This window comes from Canis aureus, chromosome 24 (genome assembly GCF_053574225.1).
Source record: "Canis aureus isolate CA01 chromosome 24, VMU_Caureus_v.1.0, whole genome shotgun sequence".
Taxonomy (NCBI): domain Eukaryota; kingdom Metazoa; phylum Chordata; class Mammalia; order Carnivora; family Canidae; genus Canis; species Canis aureus.
The window spans coordinates 44,325,566-44,347,758 of NC_135634.1; the positions used below are offsets into that span (position 1 = coordinate 44,325,566).

The window sequence follows — 22,193 nt, forward strand, 5'->3', positions numbered from 1 at the left end:
AGCAACTCTGTTATCTTGATATTGGCATCTACTGATTGTCTCTTTTTGTTCAGTTTGAGAGCTCCCTGACTCCTGGTATGACGAGTGATTTTTTTAAAAGATTTTATTTATTGGGACGCCTGGGTGGCTCAGTGGTTGAGCATCTGGCTTTGGCTCAGGGCGTGATCCTGGAGTCCTGGGATTGAGTCCCACATTGGACTCCTTACATGGAGCCTGCTTCTCTCTCTACCTATGTCTCTGCCTCTGTGTGTGTGTGTGTGTGTGTGTGTGTCTCATGAATTAAAAAAAAAATTTTTTTTTAATCTTTAAAAAAAAATATTTTGTTTATTTGACACAGAGAGAGAGCATACAAGTAGGCAGAGCAGCAAACAGAGGGAGAGGGAGAAGCAGGTTCCTTGATGAGTAGAGAGCCCAATGTGTTCTCCATTTCAGGACCCTGGGATCACAACCTGAGCCAAAGGCAGACGCTTAACCGACTGAGCCACCCAGGTGCCCCTGATGAGTGATTTTTTTTTTTATTTAAACCCAGATATTTTGAGTATTATAAGACTTTTGATCTAATTTAAACCTGTTTTAGCCAGCTGCTCCTGACCCTGCTCTGGCTGAGGGAGCAGGGGCTCCTCCTTATTACTGCCAGGTGTGAATAAAAGTTCAGGATTTACACTCAGCCTCTGTTGACACCTATTGGTGGAGGTTGGGGAGGAGGAGACTCCTTGTTACTGCAGGGCAGGGATGGGAATTCCCCAGATACCTTCTAGGCCTCCACTAGTATCTCCCTAACCAGAACAGGTAGGAGCACCTCATTAGTGTTGCCCACATTGCCTCCCCTGATGCCACAGGGACATGGTGGGTAGTGGTGAAGCCCTTGATTCTCTCTCTACCAGGCTCCTCTGACACCCTCAGGGCCAGAGCATGGAGAGGGAGATATCTTATTACTGCCAAGTGGAGGCTAGGCTCTCCACATGGTCTCCACTCTCACCTGGGGATGAGGACCTCATTACTGCCCAGCAGGGATGAAGCTCCCCCTCTCTACTTGCTCTTTTCTCATGCACCCCAGCTGGGGATGTAGGGGTGCCTGATGATACCTAATGAGTAGAAGTCTGGCCCCCTCCCTGAGGCCCTTGCTGGTGTGGTTGGGACAGGGCCATGATATTTTCTGTAGTGTTTGATTATTTTCTAAAACTTCTGTCATGCTAAGCTATCCCTTTCCTGGTCCTTTGGCTAAAGGCTTTGGGGGGGATTTTTTGCCTTCACCATTCACATTGCCAGGTTGCTGGCTTCTTCTGCTCCAAGTGTGGAATCTATAAGAACAAAGGAAACCCAGGGAACTCAACACCTTTCATTCCTTGCATCTTCAGAGACCTAGCCAGTCTGCCTCCTTCTCTCCATCTTTCAGGGTCTCTTATGTTTATTTTATACATAACATCCAGTGTTTGGGTTGTATTTAGTGGGAGGAATAGTGAAAATTATATCTACTCCATCTTCCCAAAAGCAAAACAGCTCTTCTCTTTTTGAGGAGTCTCCTTACTTACTGGCTGTAAACCACTAGAGAGAACAAGTTTTGTGTGCCCTGGAAGGCATATGTGCATATGAAGATGCTTAATAGTTGTTGGTAGTCTGACCTGGCTGTTCACATGGCACCTGAAACTCACAGAGGGAAATTTAGAGAACTGACTAAGAGAGACTGCTGGGTGTCCTGTTGAACCTCTTCACTCTGTGGCCGTGGAAGTGCTCCCTAGGTGCCCAGCTTCCGAAAGAGGAGGCTGGCATCTTCCCTTCCATCTTCATGCAGAGGTTATAAGCAGAGGACAGACTGCCCCCAAAGCCCTTTGACATGCAAACCCACCAGTTGTCAGGGTTGGGCACAGACCTTGTCATTATATGGTAGGTGCCCACTTAGGGAACAGCAGCCTCTTTGAGAATGCATGGCTGGGGGGTCACAGCACTCATCCCATGTGTCCTTTGAAACAGGAGGACCATGACACTATGGAAGCTGATCTGGACAAAGATGAGCTGATCCAGCCCCAGCTTGGAGAGCTCTCAGGCGAGAAGCTTCTGACCACGGAGTACTTGGGAGTAAGTACCACATGAGGGTGCGGAGGAAAAGGGGAAAGGAGAGATGGGCCATTGATGCATTGAGCTTTTGCAGTGACACATAATGGTTTGGTTTGGTCTGCTACAATACCGTGTTTGTGAGAAACTCTTTGCTGGCCTGTTTGCCTGCAATGGCCCTGAAGTGCATTGCACTGTGGTCCCAGCTACCTGCCCCAGGGCTGTGGGTGAACAGGAAAAGATTAGAATATAACCAGAGGGCACATGCCAGAAGCCTTCCTAATGTCTAACATTGTGCCCATCTTTAGTAGTAATCATCTACATGCCCAGCTTCTGAATTTTTGTGCACCTTATCTAGTAGAGGGGAAGAGGGAAGTCACTAGCACACAGGTGATGGCTGAAACCATCAAAGCAGGTGTGATTGCTCACTGAAGTGGAGGGCCGGGGGGAGAGGGTGGTAGGCTGAGGCCAGATGGGAAGACCAGATGTGTCAGGACGGGAAGCAAGAAGAGGAGCCTCTGAGAAAGGCAGAAAAGTGGATAATCAGGATTGCAGAGAACCAGGAGAATGTAGCATGCTGACTAACTGAAGGGAGGAGTGGTTCAGAATGGACTGAGTGGTCAGTCCAAGCGTCCAAGAGGCCTGTGGAGTCACACGTCCTAGATCAGGCCATAATCTAAGCCCTAAAAACTCCCTGCTGACTCTGATGCCCGGCCAGCTCTGGGCGCCCATGCTTAGCTCCTCTAGCTAAACAGGGAAGGGTATTAGCCAGGAGGGAGCTGCCGATTGGTCAGGAGAGGGTGGCAGCGCCACGGACCCACAGGTTTCTCATGAAACCATGAGCAGAAGGCACGTCAGTGGACAGGGGGAGTGGTGGAATGTGAGGTTTCCGAAGGGAGGAGCAACTGCAAGGGTTTGGGAGCCAGTGGGGACTGGAGCTCCAAGACGGATAGCAGAGTGCACAGCAGCAATGGCCATGGCATCAAGAGGAGCTCCTGGAATTTTGAAGCTGGTGGTTGACTGAGTCGGTCACACAGAGTCTGACCTCTCCTCAAATGAGTCAGGTTATTGTTGGAGCAGAAAGCCGGGAGCCAGTCTCTCAACAGTCGGCCAGCAGGGACAGTGACTTCAGAAGGAGAAGGATGTGGATGCAGGTGACATGAGCCTTGTAGGAGTGGCTAGAAGCAGAAAGTGCCTTTCCAGCGCCACCCCCATCCCGGCCCTTCTCATCTCATCCTGGGCACTGGTCTCCCCAGTCACCTGCCCCGGTCATCCTCACTTTTTGAGGAATTTCCAGGGCCCCAGGCCAGAGTATAGAATCTGCTGGTGGAACTTGAGGTTAGAGGCAGCCAGCTGTGGGAGCTTCCTAGGCAAGGGTTTGGGATTTTATCCTACATGAGCTGGGAGCATCCTGGAGTTGGGGAGTGACTCCGTTTGACTTGTTTTAATTTATTATTTTTAAAAGATTTTATTTATTTATTCATGAGAGACACAGAGAGAGAGGCAAAGACACAGGCAGAGAGAGAAGCAGGCCCCTCACAGGGAGCCTGACCTGGGACTCGATCCCCAGATCGGGGTCATGCCCTGAGCCAAAGGCAGATGCTCAACCACTGAGCCACCCGGGCATCCCTTGACTTGTTTTAATATACGACCTTCTATTTTCACTCTGGCTGCATAATGGAGAATAGACTGTAAGGAGGAAAAGTGACAGAAGGGAGATGACCCAAGGAGGCTGGGCCAGGGTGCCACCTTTACACCCCCGCCCCTTGCATCTGGCCACCATCAAGGCCAATAGCCTGCCACAGTCCTTAGAATGCCTCAAGGATCAAAGGAGTCTGACTGTGGAGGCTCTGTTTATATTAGGTCAAGTAAGGTTGGAAGTGAGGGAGCCAGGTTCCAAGTTGTTGATGGGAGTCTGGAGCCCTGACGAGGCTCTGTTTCCCTTTGGAAGAGTGCTGGCTTTGTCAGGGAAGGACGGGGCTCCATTTGATAGGCTGTGCGTTGTTTAAAAGCAAGACTCCTGCTTCAGGGGTGGGAGATGAGGAGGACAGAAGAGGCAGTCGGTGGGGCTTCTTTGGAGGATGGAAGCACCAGCCATCGGGCACACAGCCCACAGACACAACCACGCAGGCACATGAGGGTCAGCAAGGATGTCACGCAGCTTGGTGAATAAGAAACCTAAATGCAGCCCCCAGCTGAATGACTTGCAGTACCGCGACACAGTCCAATGGTGTGGGTGAGATCTTATGTTGATAGTGGTGAAGATTTCTAACAACACCAAAAAAAAGTCCCAGATGCAGAATATCTGGGACTCCCAGCTTCCTCATGCAGCTTCACTGAGGCACAAAATGGCAGAGCTTGCAGATCGACGGGTCACCCAGTGTCATGGCATCTGGAAATGGTATCATTTTCTCGTAGCATGCAGTTCTAAATCTCCTGAATGTCTATGTACTATCCTAGGATGTACATACTATCCTATGTACTAGGAGAGATTTTGAATACAACAGGAAAGTTCCCTGCATGTTTGCTTGTGTCGTTGGTGGAGACATGAGTAATACAAATGACATCCAGAAAGAATTCATTATATAAATGTGAAGACCAAGCGTATTAGCTTCCTAGGACCAGAGTAATAAATGAGCATAAACCGAATGGCTTAAAACACCAGAAATTTATTCTCTCACAGTTCTGGAGGCCAGAGGTCTAACATCAAGATGTCCACACAGCCACGTCCCCTCCAAAGGCCCTGCAGGGGAAGCTTTCATGCTCCCCAGCTTCTGATGGTTCCATGTTTTCCTCAGCTTGTGGCTGCGTCCCTCCTGAACTCTGCCTCCATCTCCATGGGGTCTTCTCCCCCTTTTCTTTCTTTCATATCATATAAGCACACTTATCATTGGATCTAAGATAATCTAGAATGATCTTTTCATCTCAGGATCCATAACTTAATCACATTTGCCAAGACTGCTTTTCCAAATGTCACATTCACGGGTTCTTGGGGTTAGAACATGGACATGTCTATCTGGGGCCAATGCCCCTCAGCCCACTGCAACAGGTCACTGTAGGATCTCATAATAGAAGGGATTTTACAGTCTCACTAGAAAACGGTATGTGGAGCAGTAGTCACAGAGGTGGTGTGCACACTCCCAGCATTCCTGTCTTTGTCCGTCACCCATGCTAAGCTGCCCTCCATCCCCTGGTCTTGATTTGAAGTTGACAGCCAGCCAGCCTCTCTGTCAGGGTCATTGACTTCAACAAGGAGTCTTACTTGCTGTGCTTTGGCTCCAGTACGAGCAGGGGCTTTCAGTTCACATTGTCGCAACAGTTTATGGCAGACGAGGGAACCTGCTACAGGTAGAAGATTTTTCTCACTGGGGAGTATGTGCCCAAAAGTCAGGATTCCTACATCCTATTCTGACATCCTACATAGGTTGTAGGTTTTTCAAAATCCCTTGAAGATACTGACTTTTTGAAACATTGGATTAGATCATGCAAAATGCTTTTCTTGAACTCGGGGCATTTGCCTAACACATAGCAGAATGCCAAAAAGTTTAAGACCTAGCTGTCACCTTCGAGAAGTTTACAAAAGAAGACACAGAGCAGACAAAAGTGTGCCATTGGTGAGGACTGCAGATAACAGCAAGGGGTGGTGAGTGGGTTGGCAGAGACTGTCCTGCACATCCTGCACAACAGAGCTGCCCAGGGTCTCTCAAAGCCCCAGAACGTGGAATGTGGCTTAAAGATAGAATCTGGGACCCACGCCAGACCTCCTTACCATAATCCCAGGAATCGGTTCTTTTTTTTTTTTTAGGAATCGGTTCTTGTACACACCAATGATCTGGAAACTACTGGCTTGGGGTGAGGGTGGAGGTACAGTAGGGGCAGCCCACCAAGGTATTCGAGGATGGAAGGAAGCCATTACCAGGATTCCTGGACACATAGCACCACCACCCCGAAGCTCGCCTCCAGCTGGGCATTTGTAGCCACACCCACACGAGGCCCCCTTGCTGGTCCTCTTCCTCCCAACTGAAAGCATACAGACCCCGTGCACTGCAGAGTCCTGGCCGCAAGAAATGCTGCAGACCACAGAGAACTCAGAAAGCTGGTGACAAGAGAACAAGTCACTTTTCCTAAGCTTGCATGAGAGTGGCAGTGGTCACATGAAATGTGTTGCTTACTCGTAATTCTGGTGGAAAGCAGCATGCTTCGTTTCTTCCTTAGGCCGTGACCGTCAGCAGGTCAAGACTGATGATTTGCCAACTTCTCCTCGCTTGGTTATTTCTGAATTTGTTTGTGTCATCCATACTATGCTGAATAATCACTTAATTCTTCCTAAAAAGAATGCCCAGATTTAAATAGCTTTGTCACCTTGGTTAAAGGGGTATAGATATTTACCATAGGATCTCAGTTTTTTGTTTTTATTTCACAGTTTAAATGTATCGTTAGTTACCCTCAACAACAGCAAGAGGCACGTCTTAAATGAGTTCAGCACATGTCACGGGCCAAGCTTTGTGCTGAGGGCTTCACACACCTGACTCCAGTAAATTTGGTCCTCCCAACAAGCTATGGGGGAAATTCTGATAGTATAGCATTTTCTAGACAGGAGAGCTGAGACTAAGGAAGGTAAGGAATATTCTCAAGTGTATTTGAGCCTGCTTGCCTTTGTTCTTTCCCACTAAGCTGTGCCACCTTCTGGAAAAGCTGTCAATTTTCCAGTGAATTGCATGCTGTATTTGCAAATTGAGAGAAGTCCCACTGAGTGGCATATTCACAATTTCCATATGGTCTGTGTTAAGCACAGACTCAGTTTGGGGGGCAGGGGGGAGGCTGATTGTAAAAGCTAATTACTCACTTTCCACACTTTCTTCCCCCTGTCCGACAAAGACCCAAATTCACTCAGTTTTCTGGAGATCGCCTGAAGGACTGGTCAGCCCTGCCTCCAGAGAATGTGTGTATGGAGGTGCAAGAGGGGATCTGCATCTTTATTACACCCACCCACCCACCCACACACACACACGCACACGCCCTGTGGTCCTGAAACCAGAGTCTGGACCATGGAAACTTTGCCACTTGGGTGGTGGGCACAGCTGGCCAGGGTGCCGGGCTGAGCCCCTTGGAGAAAGACAGGGCTCTGGGCCCCCACCATCCCACTGCCCTGGTGGGAGTATGAGGCGCTTGCAGCTGGCTGTGCTTTACTTGCAGCAAAAACCAAAATCAGAGAAGGAAGAGCCTTGGTTTACAACTTTTGCTTTAATTTTTTTTTTAATGTGTCTCTACTTTGGACCTTTTTATAATCACTTTTCAACCAGTTATCCCTGCTCTGCCTGACTAATGGTTGAAGGCTCAGTGCCTTCTACAGAGTGAGGAATTGGGTTGGAGTTAAAAATCCATATCCTTGTGTGAAAACAACTGAACAAGCAGGGGGAGTGGGAATCCCAGACTCCTAAATATTCCAAATGCTTTTTCTTTTTTTTTTTCAAAGATTTTATTTATTTATTCATGAGAGACACAGAGAAAGAGGCAGAGACACAAGCAGAGGGAGAAGCAGGCTCCATGCAAGGAACCCAATGTGGGACTTGATCCCGGGACTCCAGGATCATGCCCTGGGCCAGGCAGACGTTTAACTGCTGAGCTACCCAGGTGTCCCTCCAAATGCATTTCTTTTTCAATTTGTTTCTTGTATTCTTTTTTTTTTTTAATGTGTATTTGTTTTTAAGTAATGTCTACTCCAAACTTGGTGCTCGAACTCACAATCCCGAGATCAAGCATTACACACTCTACCGACTGAGTCAGTGAGGCACCCCCTGTATTCTTCTTTCTAATTACAAAAGAAATGCATGTGTATTACTCGAAAGTCCAAAGAAAACAGCACAAACAACCATAATAACCACCGTTCCCTCTGTTACTCTTCCATTTATCTCTGTGTCGTGTCTTTGCTTTATTAATGGCTAATAGCGGAGAGTCCTGACTTATCAGTCCTGCTGATGATGCTGTGGGACATCAGACCCCAGGCTCTATCCATTTTTTTTTTTTTTTGTCCATGTCTTTCTACACTCTGCCTGTCAATATGAAGGAAAGACCCAGGTTGCATGGGTCCTCTGGCTTATGGGGTTTAGGAGGTCTTTAAATAAAGGAATACAAAGTTAGTTATGGAAGTGAACACCTGATTTAGAATGAGAATGAGAAATCACAGTGAAATTCACATTTTAAGAATTGACAGCGAATCCCTGGGTGGCTCAAGGGAATCCCTGGGTGGCTCAGTGGTTTAACACCTGCCTTCGGCCCGGGGTGATCCTGGAGTCCCAGGATCGAGTCCCAGGTCGGGCTCCCTGCTTGGAGGCTGCTTCTCCCTCTGCCTGTGTCTCTGCCTCTGTGTGTGTGTGTGTGTGTGTGTGTCTTTCATGAATAAATAAATAAAATCTTAAAAAAAAAAAAAGAATTGACAGATATCACAAAGAGAAAAATAATGTTTTTATTAGTTAGCTGCTTTGCACACCCCATGGGGGCTTTTTTGTCTAGTTTTGTTTCATGCCTTTGATTCCTCTACATATATGACAATGAGTTCCTAATATTTTCTACAGAGAGAAATGGAAATTAGTCCTTCTTATAACATATTTGATCAAATTTAATCAGATTTGATCAAGATTAGAAAACTTTTTGGCCTCACATTTAGTTTTTGGTGATGCTGGCTACATTTTTAGGATAGTCACTAAATTTGAGAACACCTTCCTCAAGTTTCTTCCACAAATAAGCTGCAAAATTTGGGGATATTTCAAGTTTTCTTGCATATGGATTATTCATAAATACTCCAACAACATAGGGAATTCCTAGAAGCCGTTCCTGCCCCAGAATAGCCAGCAATTGTTTGGCTGTGCACCCAGGTGATTGGGAATCATATGAATACATCCCAGGAAACCCAAATTAAATGTCACCTGGACTCAGCATCCCCTTACCTAAATCCCAAATTGCCTTTGGCTGTTCCAGCATCATGTCACCAACATGAAGGGAAGTGTGACAAGGGAAGTCAGAGTAGGAAGAAACAGCAGAAGGGAAGTCAGAGTGGAAAGAAACAGCAGTATAAAGTGCTTGCAATTAAAATATCTTACTTTTGCAAATGTTACAAAAAATATGCCCACATGAACACATTGCTTGGGCCCCTTCTGGGGCCTTGAAGCTCCGGTTTCGTCAGCTCAATGGTAGTCCTGCCTCCATACATTAGTCCTTCATTCCCAGGCATGTTGCCTCATGGTAATGAGGTGACCCATGCAGCTCCTGGCACAAATCCACGATAAAGTCAGGAAGAAGGCCAAATTGGCAGACCAGCCAAATCTACCTGTCTACAGTGCTTTTCCCCAAAGCTCCAGCTAGCGACCTCCACTCCATTCTTACTGGTCAGGACCAGGTCACAGAACTACTAGCTGCAAGGGAATCTGGGAAAGGGAGTATTTTTTTTTTTTTTTGAAAGGGAGTATTTTTAAGTAGAAACATTTCTTTCTTTCTTTCTTTCTTTCTTTCTTTCTTTCTTTCTTTCTTTTCTTTCCTTTTTTTTCTTTTTTTTAAGATTTTATTTATTCATGTGAGACACAGAGAGAGAGAGGCAGAGACATAGGCAGAGGGAGAAGCAGGCTCCATGCAGGGAACCCAATATGGGACTCGATCCCAGGACCCCGGGATCATGCCCTGAGCCAAAGGTGGACACTCAACCGCTGAGCCACCTAGGGCCCGAAGTAGAAACATTTATGTGCCAACAAAATTAGAGCACCATTGGTCAAGAGGGAATGAATATTGGGTAGCCAGCAAACAGTGTCTGCTCTAGCTTGCATGTAATTTTCTATATGGATGGATGGATGGATGGATGGATGGATGGATGGATGGATGGATGAGTAGCTAGATGGATGGATAGGTGGATGGATCGATGGATCGGTGGATGGGTGAGTGGGTAGATGGATGGATAGATGGGTAGATAAACGGGTGGACCAATAGAAGATAGATAGTAAGAATACCTATATTTTCTTATAAAAACTCATACTGCTTTATTAACATGTCATAATTTCTTTTTTTTTTTATAGTAAGATGTCATAATTTCTTTATGTGATTCACCAGTCCTTGAAAACTAGTCAATAGGAAATAACATTTTTTTTTACCTAAATTGACATGTGTTGACCATCTTTTACTACTGAATAAATTATATTCTGCTAAATCATCCACTGCATTTTTTAAGTAGCAGAACCTTCTTTCGAACCAAACCCCCATCTGTCACACAGATGAAGGCTGAGTCCCTCTGGTTGAGTAAGGTGGCTGCCAGGAACCCTTTCTCTGCTCTCTCCCAGTAGCCCCTGAGGCATTTCTGTGGAACTCAGTATAGTCAGCAGGACTAGATAACCTTTCAGATCTTTCTAGCCCAAAAAGGCTGCTTTGAAACTGAGGGGCCCAGAGAGGAGCCTGGAGACCTCATGGACTCCCATGTGGCTCACCCACAAGCACAGCAGGTTGTAAGGTGAGCAGGAAGCAGGCCCTAGGGAAAGCGGCTGCTCTGAGACGCTGGGTGTACCCAGAACAGTGCTGGGTCCTGCACTTTCCCTCCACCAAGGACCTTTCCTCAGGCCTTTGGGTAACAGACCAGACACTTCCAGCCCACAGGCCAGACTCCGTTTCTTCATCCACTGGAGACGATGAATACCACCCACCTTAAGTTATTTCTTAAGTCTATAAGGTTTTAAGAAGATGGTACAGCAGGGGTGCCTGGCTGGCTCAGTTGGTAGAATGTGCAACTCTTGATCTCAGGGTTGTAAGTTCGAGCCCCATGTTGGTTGTAGAGATTACTTAAAATCTTTTTTGGGGGATAAAAGGGAAATGGTATGGTTGACAGGGTTTTCCAAAATCTGAAACACTCTCACATGTAAGTGAAGTGTTCTCTGTCTTCTAGGAAGGAGTTGGGAGGGTGAGTGGAGGAGGAGGAGGCAAGAAGCCATATATTCACCTTCCCTCCTTTTCTAGTACCTTAAGACCCCACCTTCTAGGCCTTTTTTGGCAAGACTCAGGTGTTCTGTCTGGAATAATGGAGGGAGAAAGAGCAGTATGGGTGTTCCTGGGGTGGGCAAAAGGGGCCTGCTCCCCTGATGAGTAGCACAGCCAATAAATCTGAGTCTCGATACTGGACTGGACGGGGCAACGTGACCACAGGGGAGTCCTAGTAAAAGCAGCAGGTGTGAGAATTGACTGCAGTTAAAACAGCCCTTTTTTGCACATCACACAAGAGATATAAAGGGAGTTGGAACTGCATTTTAGTGCTTACCTAGAAGTTTGTGCCATTTCCTCCCCATGCTGAAGGCCTCACACCTTCTTTCTCCTCCCGCCCCACTCCCCTTCACACTGCCTCCCCTCCACCCCCACCTTTACCAGCCTGGGTTTGGGCCCACCCTGTCCACTCACCCAGCTGGCAGCTGTCCCTACAACACAATGGGGCCCCTTTTTTCTTTTCCCTACCTCAAACGCTAGATAAACCCAAATAACCTCTCAGCAAAAATCAAGAAATCAAAGATGTAATTCCAATTTTTAAAAAATTTCTAGTTTGTTTTTGCTGCTGTACATGCCAATTTTTTTTATTTTTATTTCCAAATAACTCTAGATTCATAGGAATTTGGAAGAGTAGCCTAGAGAGGTCCTGTGCACCCTTCCCCCAGTCTCCGTAATAGCCCTGTTTCAAATGATTGCAGTGCCCTGTCATATGGGCAGTCCGTCCTGACACAATCGAAACTCCATTCAGATTGCACCAGTTTTACAGTAATTTATTTTTTAAACTGTTTTTCTTAATTGTTAACATAATCTAACCATTTTACAGAACACTTGGAAAATAAAGGGGAGAAAAAATCCCCCTTGGTTCTACTATACTGCTTACCACTGTATGCATTGTAGTGTTCATTTCCTTCTGGTCTTTTGTGTACTTTTAACATAATGGAAAGCATCATTTATATGTAGTATTATAACCTTTTATTAAATGTTTTAAAGAAACATTTTTCTTCATAACCCAAGTCTTTATCATTGTAAATGACCAGTTAATATTTCAAATGAACATGCCATATCTCACTTAATTATTCCTCTATTACCAGACACTCAGATTATTCCAGTTTTACTGTATAACAATTTTGTAACAAACAACTTTGTTTATTTAATATTTTCCATATTTGGAGTACTTTCACTAGGATTTACACCCAAGGATGTAAACATTTTTATGACTCCTGATATAAAACACCAGATTACTTCCCAGAGTAATTAGAAATGACTCGGCTTCCTGTGGCACTAACATTTATGACTCCTGCTGGCAGTGGGTGGATCATTGCTTTAATGGTCATGTAATAGTTGAAAGATGATACCTGTTTTGTGAAGTTGTAGTTTCCAATAACTTGTAAAGTTGATCATTTTTTTCATCATTTATTAACTGGTGATCTTTTCTGTTTATGACTTAGCTATTTGACTTCTTTGCTCAACACAATCTACTGTTTTACTTTTTGATTTGTGAGAGCTGCTTATCTAATGAAAACCTCAACATTTCATCTATTAAATATGTGCAAATATTTCTTCCCGGCTTGTTGTTTACCTGTAGTTTGGGTTTATCTCTAATATATAAGTGGAAATGTTACTTTTTTATGAAACCAAATCTGCTAATTTTTTTTTCCTTCTCACTTTCAAAACTCAGTCTTCCCAGAGATGTGATTATTACTGTATTCAACTGTTTTCTTCTCTTTTCCATGGTCTGTTTTATTTTTTTACTTTATACTGTCAAATGGTATAATATGCAAGCCCACGGGAAATTTTCCCCCAATTTCTGTTTATCTGAATAATCTGTGTCATGATCCTTACTCATTTATTTGCAAAGCCTTTGATTATGACAGATTAATTTATTACACACAGGAACTTCTACTTCTAGATCAGCTCACAAGTACACAGCGTCTCCAGCCCTTTCTCCTCTTTCTTTCCACCAGATTATGACGAACACGGGGAAGACGAGGCGGAAGGGCCTGGTCGGTGTGCAGCAGAGTGCCCACGAGCCCCTGCGCCGGCCTGTCACCCCCGGCGGCCACAGGACCGCAGTGTAAGTCCGGGCTAACGGAGGCGGGGATATCTATGCTTAAGCTTTGTTTTAACTGCAGTGTAAGATGCGTGTATTTAAAAACTCAAAATAAAACATTCGCACTGGAAAGCATTTACCTCTTCGTTGTTTATCTTTTGGGGATTTTTTTGCCGGGAAAGAAGTTGTCTTCTTCACCCTGGCTTTCTTCTTCCAAAAAAAAGAAGTGATTGGCCTTCAGGATCTCCAGGCACTTCCAGCCTTCGCCCAGAAGAAGCCAACTATTGGCCAATGTAATTTCAAAGGAAAGGACCAGAAGGAGCAGTGTGTCCACTCAGACAGGACTCTGGTTGCTTTTGTTCTGTGCCCCCACCCACCCCCACCATTGTACCAGGACTTATGTTGGAGTGGGGGGGTCACAGGTCAAGGCACCAAATCAACTTACTTTTAAAAGCAAGTCTGTGCATGTTCAGCAGCCTAGCTTTCTTCATAGTCTTACTCCTACCCCACTTACAGGAACAAAACTTTAGTGTGGTTACCCAGAACCTCTGATCGACCTGGGGGGCTGGCGGCCTATACCCCTGTGGGCTCTCAGGGGCCCCAGGCCAGGCAGCCCAGCTGTCAAGAGAAAATTGCAGAGAGAAACAGGTACGAGCCAGAGGTTTATAGAAAGCAGGAGAAAAACCTATGTTTATTCATTCAACAAATATTGGCCATAAAATACTTGAAATGAGCGGGACGTATTTTATTTAGTTAACCCACATAGCTGAGCAGTTCGCTTGTTTCCAGTTTTACTCTATAGCAATTTGTAATGAATAACCAGGTGCCTGGGATACAGCCATAAACCAAACACGGAAATGCCTGCCCTGGCATTGCTCCATGTGTGGCTGTTGGGGATGCTGAGCCAGCACTTGGCACCCAGATCCTGCCAAGTGCTCTTGCCACGTGGGACTTGACCTATGAGGATTTCCAGGTCCACACCACGGATTGATGGTCTCTTAGATTTTATTTCAAAATGAGACACCACGTGCTTCATATTTCAAGGTTCTTAATTTAAATTACCAATATGCATTTTTAAAAAGATTTTATTTATTTTTTCATGAGAGACACAGAGAGAGGCAGAGACACAGGCAGAGGGAGAAGCAGGCTCCATGCAGGGAGCCCAGTGTGGGACTTGATCCCAGAACTCTGGGATCACGCCCTGAGCCAAAGGCAGATGCTCAATGGCTGAGCCACCCAGACGTCCCACCAATAAGCATTTATTGCTTAAACTCACTACTGGTATTTTTTTGTAAAGATTTTATTTATTTATTTGTTTGTGAAAGACACAGAGAGAGGCAGAGACATAGGCAGAGGGAGAAGCAGGTTCCCTGCAGGGAGCCTGATGCCGGACTCAATCCTAGGATCCAAGGATCACTACCAGAGCCAAAGACAGACGCCAACTGGCCAACTGGGCCACCCAGATGCCCCTCACTACCAGTACTTTTAACTTAGCTTCCAGCTATTAACATTTTGCCACTTTGCCTCCTCTCTCGGTCTCCTTCTATGTGCATAATATATGATTTACACACATATACTTTGTTTTGTTGGACTGTTTGAAAGAAGGTTGCAGGCTTGCAACAGGTATCCCCTGCGTAAGAACATCCTGTACTTAACCACATTATCACACCTCAGAAAGTTAACATTCACGTAATATTATAAAGTATATCAGTATTCCCATAATTGCCCCCAAAATGTCATTTATATCAGGTTTTGTGTTTACTTGTTTGATCTAGAATATAGCCAAGTGTTAACTACTAGTAATTCTAGTTTATAAATACATCTTTTTAAGGGCACCTGGGTGGCTCAGTCGGTTGAGCATCTGCTTCTGGCTCAGCTCATGATCTAGGGGTCCTGGGATGGAGTCCTGCATCAGGCTCCCTGCTCAGCAGGGGGTCTGCTTCTCTCTCTCTCTCTCTCTCTCTAATAAATAAATAAATAAAATGTTTAAAAAACAAGATTATCTTTTAAAGTTATTGAAACCCAGAGAGGCAACAATGGCATAAGGATATTTAGTTAGAAATAATAAAAGGAATCTTTCTTTTAATTATATATATTTTTTAAGATTTATTTATTTACTCATGAGAGATACAGAGAGAGGCAAAGAAGCAGGCTCCATGCAGGGAGCCCTACGTGGGACTCGATCCCGGGTGTCCAGGATCACGCCCTGGGCCAAAGACGGTGCTAAACTGCTGAGCCACCCGGGCTGCCCTGGATAAAAGGAATCTAATAAATATAAGATCTAACCACTTGGCTCCGTTAATTCTGGGGTCAGGTGTTCTACCTTGTGGAGAGGAAGAAGAGGACATCTTTCCATGCCTGGGGAGCATGGTGACGGTCCCCTGACTCGTGGGACCAGCCCCTGCAAGGAGTGAGAGGATTTCACTGCCCTGACTATGGACCGTCCCACACTGGTGAAACAATTGCTCATCACCAACTGCCTCCCCTGGGCCAATTCTACAAACATATCACTCCTGGGTGCCAGATGGTGTGCTAATTGCCAGGGAAACCAGAATAAATGAGATGTGATTCCTGTCCCCGGCCGCCTTGCGGGGGAGAGAAATGATTGATGGACTGTGGTCAATGGACTGTGGTGGACGCAGCGTGCTCCCCACGGTTGGCAGAAAGGTAACTTTCAAGGATCTTTATTTAGCCTCTTTAAAAAGTTTCTGTGACACCATGAATCCAACTGGCGCTGATAACCTAACGTCACCAGGAGTGCGAATCAAGAATCCCGGTGATCTTGGAGACACAATATGCACTGCACACATTCGAGGTACCAGTACTCCTGGAGTCAGTAATCACATTTCTGGGGTTATATGCTGAGAAGTAATCAGATATTCACAGATACATGTACAAGGATATTTATTGCGGTATTCATTAGAAATAATCTAAATGGAGGCATCTGGGTGACTCAGTTGGTTAAGCATCTTACTCTTGATTTCAGTGTAGGTCATGATCTCAGGGTCGTGAGATCGAGCCCTGTGTCAGGCTCTGCACTTAGCAAGGAGTCTGCTTTACATTCTCTTTCTCTCTCTCTCCCTCTGCCCCTCTCTCAAAAAATAAAGAAAAAGTTATTCATTTAAAAAAAGAATCTAAATGCCCAAAGCAGGAGACTGTTTACATAATTATACATTCACACTAAACAGTACTGAAAGTGATGTTTTAGAATATATATAAGACTAGGGGAGGGATCCCTGGGTGGCGCAGCGGTTTGGCGCTTGCCTTTGGCCCAGGGCGCGATCCCGGAGATCCGGGATCGAATCCCACATCGGGCTCCCGGTGCATGGAGCCTGCTTATCCCTCTGCCTGTGTCTCTGTGCCTCTCTCTCTCTGTGACTATCATAAATAAATAAAAATTAAAAAAAAAAAAGGACTAGGGGAGAGCCTCTATATATTAAGTGAAAAAGCAAATTATAAAACAGGATAGATCTAGCCTGCTGGCTACTCACAGTGATCCCAAGTTTATTTATTTATTTTTTAAAGATTTTATTTATTTATTCATGAGAGATGAATAAATCTCAGAGACAGAGAGAGAGAGGCAGAGACACAGGCAGAGGGAGAAGCAGGCTCCATAGAGGGAGCCCAACATGGGACTCGATCCTGGGACCCCGGGATCACACCCTGGGCTGAAGGCAGATGCTAAACCGCTAAGCCACCCGGGCTGCCCCCAAGTTTATTTTTTAAAGTATATATTTGCATTTTTCAAAAGTGAAAAGATATCAGATGTTAATGATGGTCGTCGTATCTAGGCATTGGGAGGGCAGGACATTCTTTATAGTCTGTATTTTCCTACTTTTTCATGATAAACACTGGTTTTTTTAATCAAGAAAAGAAAGGTTGAAAATAAAATGACAGTCACCCTGCACAACTCCGGGTTGTGCCCTCCGTCACCCCAGCCCTCCCTCAGCCTGTTTCCTCCGCATCCCTCCCAGCCTCACCCCTCTGTGGCTTTCGGATCCCTCCCCTGCACTCACTGGCCACACTTGGCACCATCATTTAACAACCCTTTACCCCGTCATGCTCCACCTTCGCCACCACCACCCACCCCGACTCCACTGCTCTCCTTTCCCGGGCCTCCCGACAGGCCCCCAGATCCCCAGGCCGTCTCCCGGCTGCCCGGCCCCGGCCCCGTCCTCCGCGGCCCCCGTGGTCCAGCCGTGACTTCGGGTCACCCGTGACCTCGCAGTTTCCAACCCTAGAGCACCCTCAGCGTCTTGCGGTTGCCCCTGCTAACCACCCTCCTGGTCACCCCACCCCCACGTCCTGCTGCCGTGTGGGCTTGGTCCCCAACTCGCCCCTCTTCTCAAATGCCCCCATCTCTGGTCCCCCCCATCCTGCGTGTACTTGGGCTTCCCTACACACTGCAGACGCCCAAATCTCAGCCCAGAGCATGAGGGGCTCCCCACAGCACCCCGTGTCAGTACTTCCTAGGTGAGCACCAGTGTCTCCCAAGCCCCCGGCCTCAGGGAGTGGCATTGACACCCCCCAAGGCCCGAGCCAGAATCCCACCTTGTGGCCGAGCCCCCTCCTCCCTCTGCTCTCCCCACCCCGGGCCCTGCCCTCTGCCCCCCGAGCCATCTCTTCTCCCCACAGTCCCCCTGCCACAGTCCACCCTCCACCACCTTAGAAGGATGTTTCTAGCACATCATCACGGAATGTCATTTCTGCAGCTATTTCCCTTAGGGGTCAAATCTAATCAAACCCTGGCTGACAAGGTCCTTCTCAGTGGACCACCCCCCACCACCACCTCGAGTCTCGAAGCTCCCCTGGACACCCTGTTCCCTTCCCTTCCAGTCCACAATTTTTGTGACGCCTTAAATCTTTCTGTGATGCATGCAGCATAAGTTATACCTTTTTTTTCCCTTTTTGCCTCTCCATCTGCCTTGCTGTTACCTCTGTTGGAAAATTCTCCCTCTTTGGCCCAGGCAGGCCTAGTTCAGGGTTCAGGACTAGCCGGATGCCCCCCCCCCCCCCACACACACACACAGCCTTCCCGGCCCTTCAGGCAGGCTCAGTGTCTGTCTTTGCCCCTGGGCCCGACCCTCAAGAACAGCCCCCGCGAGCGCCACATCCTCGCGTGGCGTGTCCCACCAAGCCCTTGCTGGGCAGGCGGCGGGTCTCCTTGGCGAAGGGAAGCAAGTGCTGTGTTGCCGGGCCGCCTGGAGACCCTTCCTCGGGGCCTGTCGTCCGGCCTGAGCCGCCTCCATCCGGCCTCCTCCCGGTGCCTTGCTGCCCGGAGCCCCTGTGTCCGGCGCCTGCCCGGGCCTCTGACACCTTGGGGTGCCCAGTGCGAGTCTGCTGGGCCATTGGGGCCCACCAGCCCCTCCTCGGCCCGCACCTGCCCGGCTCTTGCCACCGCCCTGATGGCACGACTGCATTCACCCCTTCGTTAATCTGCTTCACCCTCTGAGGGGAAGGCCAGGAGATGGGTCCCTTAAATTTAACGTTTGGATGAAATGTCATGCTTCCCTGTCCCCCAAGGCCCAGAAGACATCACCGTGTGTTAGAAGGCTGCGAAGCCATGTATCACTGTGAATCTGTAGCAGCTAACAGAGTACGTTCTAGTTTCTGCCAACACCCTTAAAAAGGTTTAATATCTGCAAATACCAGCTTAACAAAAGAATTTCAGGTACTTCCACTTCCCATATTTGTGATGCTACGTGGTAGTCAGCAAATACCTCCTGGCCATCTGCATTGATTGCTGTTTTGGGTTTTTTCCTCCAGCCTGGAAGACCACCCCATCTCTCCCCAGATGGCCCAACATGCCAGGAAGGGCAGCGTCCCGTCGCTGATGAGCACCCACCCTCCCGGGTACAAGGGCGGGGAGCCCAGCGCCTCAGAGCCTTGCGCCTCCTGTTCAGGTAAGAAGGCTGGCCGCAGGGGGCCGGAGGCTCTGGGGCTGGCGATGCCTAGAATCTAAGGAAGCCGCAGCATGAGAGCCCCAGAAAGGCCTCGGCCTCACCCCTGAGCCCCACCACGGCCCTGCGTCACGGAGGCGCACAGGCCTGCAGCCACAGGGCCGCACCTGAGCGCAGGCTTCTCCTCTAAGGCTCCTCCCGGAGCACCGCGTGCACCGCTCATGTCCACAAGCCAGTCGGGCAAGATTTCTGCTGGCAGAAATCTGCGTTTATTGGGCAATTTCAAAGTAGTCGTCTCAGAAGGATGTAGATTTATGACTAAGACTTTGGCGCCCCAAACTCTGGTGCCGAGGCGGTCGACCACCTGTTCGAAGGCTGGTCTGAGCCAGAAATGTGCCGATAGAAGCAGAAAGGGCCACCAGAGCCAAGGCATTCGGAAACATCTAGTCGGGTTCACCGGAGACGGACGGGGGAGAAAAGGATTTTTTAGATGCCAGAAAAAAAATATATATGCTTTGAATCAGAAATGTCCAAAGTTGTTTTCTTTTTTTTAATTTGCAAGAGGAAATTAAAAGGATATGAGCAAGCCAGATAAGACTGTAATATCCATTCAGAGAAGAAAAACAACAGAGGAGCAGGTCAGATTCCAGTATGAGAAACATCTGAGAACTTTTATAATCTGTTCACAATTGGATTCCAATGTTTCCAAGCCCCGGTTTCAAAGCAGTAGGCTGGTCACGGAGCCAGAGGAAAGCCAGGTTGTTTGAGAGTCTGGGGGAGGGTCTCCTGGTGATGCACAGCTTTAGGGGTCCTGCCAGCTGGGATCGTGTGTTATTTTACATGTGTTATTGGAGCTGTAAACATGAATATGCCTTCACTAAAAGGTGATTAGCTCCAGCATTTGTCCAGAGATTTTTGCTGCCAGGGTGGAGGTTGTAGGTGGTCTGACCAGTTTTGCCAATCTGACCTAATGCCATTGAGTTAAAAATTATTTCAAGCTCTAGAGACCTGGACTTCCAAAACGTGGCATTTAGGATAATTTATTTATCAGGAACAACCTTGCTTGGCCAAAGTGCCCACCAGGGTGGCCCTCTGTCTTGTGCTGGTTATCAGTACGGTCCTCCTCTAGTTTGGAAAGATTTAGCATGTGTCACCTCTAGGATGGAGGCATTTGAGGCTGCTGTTGATGGAGTAGCTGCGTGCAGCTGATATTCCTAGAGATGTTGATGTCCCTGTGATTTTTGAGAACAAAGTGAGGCCCTGGCAAATGCTGGCTCCTTGCATGACAACAGCGGGCAGCCACCAGGGGACCCAGGGTGGGTGAGCAGTAGGAGTCCCTAAATGCAGTCCCTGGAGCCAGGGCAGCTACTTGGCCTGGGCCATACTGCCAGGTGTACCCCCTTAGCCCTCAACACTGAGACCATGTTCCACATGTCCCCTCCTCTGACCTATACCTCTCAGCTTAGGCCTGCCTGGACCCCCACCTGGCCCATCTGCCTCATTGGGCTCCAGAACTAACTGCTCTCCACAGGCCAGAAACCAGCCATAGGAACGACTCTCCCCTGCCTGGAGGCTCTCCAGGCCTGCCTGGAGCCCAGGACCCCCACCTGGGCCCCATCTGCCTCATTGGGCTCCAGAACTAACTGCTCTCACTCCACAGGCCAGAAACCAGCCATAGGAACGACTCTCCCCTGCCCTGCCCTGCCCAGCCTGCTCTCAGCCTCAGGGCAGCACTCCTACTTCTCCCTTAAAATCCTTGACTAAGGGCCTCCTATTGGAGAAGCCAGCCCTCTGGGTTAGTGGCTCCCCCTCTGTCACTCAGGGAGACTGTAGGGAACATTCCTGGTACAGATTCTTTTCTTCCTTCTACCCTCTTTTAGGCTTGCCCAGCTGCAGCCACCCCAGGACCCATGTCCCTGGACCAGTGTCAGCTCCCCCAGCTGGTCTCATCGCCGCCATCAATCCCTCTTCTGACCCAGCCTCTGCGTGAGGATGGATAGCAAGTAGGCTTGGGCTTATTATGTGCTCAGAATGCACATAACCAGTGTTGAGACTAGTTCTGAGGCTGCATCTGGGCTTGGCAGGTATAAGAGGGCCCGAGAGGAAGAGGACAATGGTGAGCCAGGTAGTCTGTCTCCTTGTCTTTTTTTTTTTTTTTTAAGATTTTATTTATTTACTTGACAGCGCACACAAGAAGGGGGGAGCAGCAGAGGAAGAGGGAGAAGCAAGCTCCCCGCTGAGCAGGGAGCCCAATGTGGGGCTCCTGGGATCCTGACCTGAGTCGAAGGCAGATACTTAACCAACTGAACCACCCAGGCACCTGGCCTCATGGTCTTCTGTGTTATTCCTTCCCTTCCAGAAGCCTGACCTGACTTCCTCTGGACCCCTCTGTCCGTACAGTCCTTCTGCAGCCCCCTCTCCTGCCTCTGTGCTCCCGCCCACCTGGCCCCCATCCCAGGCCGGCCTCACGAAGCTACTCCTCTGAGGCCCCTCATGTGTGATTTTCGGCTGAGTCTGGCCTCCTGGCCTCACTCATGCCGGGAACTCATGCCCACTACAGACCCAGTGAGAACCCACCACTGCAGCCCCAGCGTCTTTGCTTAGAAAGCTCTTCACACCTCCGCATTCGGTCAAGAGCAAAGGTGAAATCTGAGGAAGCTGGGATCCTCCAACTGCTTGATCAGTTGACCGCGGGCCCAGATGGTACATTCTTCTTAAGCAGAGGGCCTGGGCCCCACAGAGCCAAAAGGAAATAGTTCCCAAAGGAAAAAGCCAAGAATGTGCCTTAGAATTTTGTAAGACATGGGCCTAAGGAAAGATATTCCCATTCCCCCATCAAACCAGGGCTATCTCGGACATCAAAGTCATGTACTTTGTCAGTGGCCTGGAGCGCAAATGCCTGGTCCTGTCAGAAATGGATCACAGGGGCACCTGGGTGGCTCAGAGGTTAGGCGTCTGCTTTCGACTCAGATCATGACCCTGGGGTCCCGGGATCGAATCCTGCATCGGGCTCCCTGCATGGAGCCTGCTTCTCCCTCTGCCTGTGTCTCTGCCTCTCTCTCCGTGTCTCTCATGAGTAAATAAATAAAATCTTTTAAAAAAAAGAAATGGATCCACAAGCGAGGAAACAGTCCTTGGGCTCAGGGAGCACCTGGAGTGTGCACTGTTCTCAGCTTTCA

General features: G+C 47.9%; 1 protein-coding gene across 6 annotated transcripts in view; it reads left to right on the plus strand.

Annotated features, from left to right (window-relative positions):
* The window catches only part of ARMC9 (armadillo repeat containing 9), a 148,057-nt gene that overhangs the window by 114,713 nt on the left and 11,151 nt on the right, over positions 1-22,193 (plus strand). For all 6 annotated transcript variants that reach the window (XM_077869197.1, XM_077869200.1, XM_077869201.1 and 3 more), the window contains 3 exons: positions 1,972-2,076; positions 13,029-13,138; positions 18,881-19,017. In XM_077869197.1, the coding sequence (XP_077725323.1) occupies positions 1,972-2,076; positions 13,029-13,138; positions 18,881-19,017 (352 nt within the window). The remainder of the gene's footprint in view (positions 1-1,971; positions 2,077-13,028; positions 13,139-18,880; positions 19,018-22,193) is intronic.